The sequence below is a fragment of the Fukomys damarensis genome, unplaced genomic scaffold, assembly GCF_012274545.1.
Source record: "Fukomys damarensis isolate Sample0158 unplaced genomic scaffold, DMR_v1.0_HiC HiC_scaffold_8, whole genome shotgun sequence".
Lineage (NCBI taxonomy): Eukaryota > Metazoa > Chordata > Mammalia > Rodentia > Bathyergidae > Fukomys > Fukomys damarensis.
In genome coordinates, this window is record NW_022900920.1 from 23,037,140 (window position 1) to 23,042,036 (window position 4,897).

General features: G+C 38.2%; 1 protein-coding gene across 1 annotated transcript in view; it reads right to left on the reverse strand.

Annotated features, from left to right (window-relative positions):
• Nucleotides 1-4,897, reverse strand: part of Nhlrc2 (NHL repeat containing 2) — a 57,152-nt gene that overhangs the window by 51,815 nt on the left and 440 nt on the right. Inside the window, exons 2-3 of the mRNA XM_010634665.1 lie at nucleotides 4,848-4,894; nucleotides 2,317-2,469 (exon numbers count right to left, since the gene is read on the reverse strand). Coding sequence (XP_010632967.1) covers nucleotides 2,317-2,469; nucleotides 4,848-4,894 — 200 coding nt within the window. The remainder of the gene's footprint in view (nucleotides 1-2,316; nucleotides 2,470-4,847; nucleotides 4,895-4,897) is intronic.

The window sequence follows — 4,897 nt, forward strand, 5'->3', positions numbered from 1 at the left end:
TTCGTTTTTTGAGACAGGGTCTCACTATGTAGTGAGAGTGACCTGGAACTCACTATGTAGTCCAGGCTGGTCTCGAACTCACTGTGATCCTCCTGCCTCAGACTCCCAAGTGCTGGGATTACAGGTGTGCGCCACCACGCCCGGCCTAAAAAGGCACCAACTCTTAAAATCTCCTGGAAGTTACTTCAGCTGAAAGAGATGCGGCTTTCAACAATATGGAAAGGTACAACAGCAAGGATCACTGTCTTCCCCCGTACTTCTGTGATCGGGAGGAACAATCAATGATCAGAGAACAGATCTCTGCACCTGGAGGATGAAGACCTTTTGCCCAGACAGTAAACTGCTCCAGGAATATGCAACTGCTCCTTGGAATAGGCTGAGGGCTGGCTAGCTGTGCTGTGCTAAAAGCTGAAACTGATCAAAATTAAAGAACCTTATACAGTCCAATCCCTTTGTACGTTCCAGAGCTCCAAATCAGATAGAGACTGCCAATGTAACTGCTATCTAGATAGGCACAGATTCCTATTGTTTCTTATGCCTCCATCTTCCCAGAACCCTGTTTCTATTTACATAGCATTTTACTTTCAGAATGTTTGCAGGAAAAAATATTTATTTTTATTACAATACTATAAAACATAATTTTCAATAAACTGGTAGGTGAGTAAAAGGATCCATTCAACGAAGTCACTGAATTTGCTTCACATGTGGGGTTAACCAATTAAGTTAACCAAATATTCACTAAGGAGTAATCTTCGGTAAGGAAATGGTTAACTTCCTATAGTTTCTCACTTAAACAAATCTGTATTATGTCATCCTCCTATTAAAAAACAAGTCAAAAACAACCTTCAGCAGCTACATCCTCATTAGAGAAGTCTATACTACTCTTTTCTCAGAGTAGAACTAAACTAGTTTTCTTTCCCCAAGAAATCTTTCCCAGTATTTGTAGGTGAGTTATTATTTTTATTCAACTGTGTTATGTATTGTCACACAATTAACAGAGTAACCTGCACATAATAGATATTCAATAAATGTGCTAGTTTGAGTAAGAAATACAGATTTCTAACACCCCAGGGAATAATAAGATACAATTCTTAAATTGATACAGATGAATTTTTAAAAAAACATGATTCAGTTACTGAAGTATTTGAGTTCTTAACAAATCTTATGCCTGGCAATTTTAAGATATTGTACAATCTATTACATTTTAAAAGCACCTGAAGTTTCACTTGCCCCTTAGAGTTTATCTATCCTTTTTTTTAAAATTAGCTTTCAAGATATTCTTTTCTTGGTACATGTACAGACTATCCCCAATTTTTTTTTAATTTTGCAGTACTGAGAACTGATGTAGGACTTCACATGGAGCTATATCCTTACCCCTTTTTTATTTTTTATTTTCTATTTTGAGAGAAGGTACTGTGAAGTTGCTCAAGCTGAACTTGAACCTCCCACCTCAGTATCCTGGAGCACTGGGATTACAGGCTGAGACCCGATTCCATCCCATCCTTTCCATTACAGAATCAGTGACCTTACCTATTTGTCTCTAGTCCAAGAATAGAAATTCAATTAATTTAAACTTCATTTACTCCGCTACTTTTCAGAAAAAAGAAAAATCTAGTAATTTTTCAAACTTCTAAAATAAATACTAAATATAATCTCTTGCAACTCCAGAATCCATAGTACCATAAAAGGATTCTCCAGTGTGCTCTGGAAAATAGTTACAGTGACTTTTTTGTTTGTTTGTTTTGTTTTGTTTGGTACTGGGGATGGAACTCCCACCCTTGCACTTGAGAGGCAGGCAGCTGAACCACTGAGCTAAATTCCCAGCTCAGGAAGTCTTTTTTTTAATGAACCAAAGTCAAAGAAAAAAGTATCTCTTATAATACATTGCACTGTACTGTAGTTCATATCAATTTTAATGAAAGCTTAATCATATTTCCTAATAACTTTAAACCTTCATTTCACAGTAAGAATATAAAATTTGGGTCAGATATTTCTTTGTGTTTTTTTCTCCATAGAACAAATTTAGGTAACAGCAGTAATACAAAAGATCTTTTAAAATACCTGATCATGAAAAAAGTAATTCATGACTTTACCTTCTCAGTAAACCTTGTCCTAACTTCAGGTAACTTAGCTAAACAAACCTAAATTTAACCCTTCATGCAAAGGTACACTAAATCCTTATTTATAGATTAGAGATTTCTTTTTAGAATCACTGAAGTCTTGCCAATGCTCAATCTTCTATGAGCAAATGAGCCAGCTATTCTTCCACTGCCTAAACCATGACAGTCTTTTAGAAACTAATCAAAAAGCAGATACCTTTATCAGAGTATGTGTGTTCTAACTCATGGAGATCAGGCAACAGGTGGATACAGTTTATGCAGCAGTAGCTGAAGAAATCAAGGATGACCACTTTTCCACATAGGTCCTTGTAGACAGAGATAGGCTCTTCTGTGTTCAGCCATTCTAACTCTGAAATTTATACAAAATAAATTACAATGATTAAGGGTAAAGACAGAGACAATTTAACCTAAAACTTTCCATTACAATCTTTGTTCTTTCTAGTACTACTGGAAACAGTGCAACACCTTAAGCACTAAAGTCTGTGGTAGTTTATTTCAATTATAAGAACTGGCCTTGCCAGGGATTTAGCTCAGCGGTTCTGCTGCCTGCCTTACAAGTGCAAGATCCCGAGTTTGATGGTACAAAAACAAACAAACAAACCCACCCCAAAAAACCTGGCCTTTTTAATCAATACATAAACAAAATTAAAGGCATGATGTATCTTCATCATCATAATTAAATAGGTAACTGTGACGTGAAGGAAAAGACCAAAAAGCCACATCTGTAGAGGTTACAGGTTCCAAGAGGGAAGATAAAAAGAAAGGGTGATGGGAGGGACAATAGGAAGGAGAAAAGATGGGAAAGCTGCTTTTATGAGGCAGTCTACACATACAGCAAGGAAAAGCTACTAAATTCTTTCACAGCTAGTGTAATAGTTGGTGTGTGAAAAGGGGTGAAACCAACATATTCAGGCAAACAGCAGGAAATATCAAATATTAAGTAATTACACAACTAGGTAAAATAGGGTATTGAGAATAAAAGTCGAGCTTAAAAGTATTAAGACATAGCTAAATTAAAAAAAAATTTAAGATGGGGAGGAGAAGAGGGGGTGAAGGGAGGGCAGGGACAAGGAGAAAAAATGAGAACCGACTTGTCATGTAGAGGTACAAGATCCCAACAATGAATGTAACTGTACTGTATCCCTAAAATGTACCAATAAACTCAATTAAAGCTGAAAAAAAAAATTAAACACATAAAGTGCCTAAGCCAATTTCATATAAAAGAAGCTGAAATATTGTGGAGTTAGATGAAACTCTAAATACAAAATATTTTAAATGCAAAATCCAAGGCAACATTAATATTGATGAAGAATGTGTTCCCTTCTCTCCAAAGAAAAATAGGATCTCATTAATCTGTACTTTTGTAAATCAGAATTTATAATTACTTGACTATGAGTCAAAATTTTAACTCTGTATTATGAAGATTTTGTTAAATATTAAAAGAACAGCATCCCTAAACAACTTACAAAAATGAAGTTTATTGCTTATAATACATGTAGCTATTAAAAAATTTTATCATACCTCGAAGTAGGAATTTAGAAATATTTCATAGTAACTGAAACCTAGAGTTGGGCGGAGCAAGTAAATTCATTAGTCCTCCCTTATCCATGTTATATATGTTCCAAGACTGCTAGTAGAAGTCTGAAACCACCTAGACTGCCGAAAACTAGCTGGTGGCCTGCTTGTTTGTAATAGTGCAATGTATTAAATAGATATATATATATATACACACACACACACATAAAAGTATATATATAAATATATATATAAAACATTCACACACCCCCGCCTTTTTTGGGGGGGTTAAGGATTCCTCAATATTTCATATCCTGTATAAGATTGGCAACAGAAAAAATAAGGACTTCTCAAGGCAAGTGCAAAAGGCTCGGAAGGACACCCAAGTCTGTTATCAGAGGAAGTTCCGATATACCTACCATGAGAAAACTGAACCCTGCCACCACCAACCAATTAACTATACATGTGGTTTCAGTATCACGCCAGGACACAAGCCAACATTACCAGGCAAAACAATGCCACTCCAACCAAAGAAGGTAAAGCACGGTTTCATTTCAAAGTGCACTTCTGGGAGTATCTATTTAAAGCTCACACAGCCAGAATTTAAACCCACGCTATGATTAAGATTTTTAAATTTTTTAAATTAAATTTTTAAAATTTTAAATTTCTCAATATACTGAATGGGAGAAACTAGCAAAGCTAGAAACCAGCAAGATCTGAGGGCTACAGAAAGTAGTAATCCAACTCTGCCACATATCAGCTGGGAAGTTTAAGTCTCTTTGTGCCTCAGTTTCCTCAACTGTAAAACAGGACGAACAAGAGCACGTCACTGGGTCGTAGGAAGGGTTAAACAACAAGACATCCCCTGAGGTGTTTAGAACTGTGCGCGGCACTTATAAAGTGATCTGTAAACTTCAGCTAGGATGCTGCAGAGACGTGATGAGGACGAAGGCTCCAGGGAAACAAGTGAAGGGACAGAGTGGGGTGGGCATTGACTTCACTGCCGGCCCGGACCACGAACATCCTCGGAGTCTTTACCCAGCTGACACCAGGCCCGAGCAGCAGGCCCCAGCCCTCCAGAAGCCCCCCGTGCGCGTCGCCGCTCGGGGACAAGGGGGACTGCGGAGCACGCGCGTCCCGCACACGCACACGCGCCTCGCCCGGGGAAGGGGAGGTCCCGGCGCGGCCCCCACACCGAGGCCAGCCCCTCACCTTCCGGGAACTCGGGCACCGACAGGTCTTGCTCCCAGCCGTCCACCCTC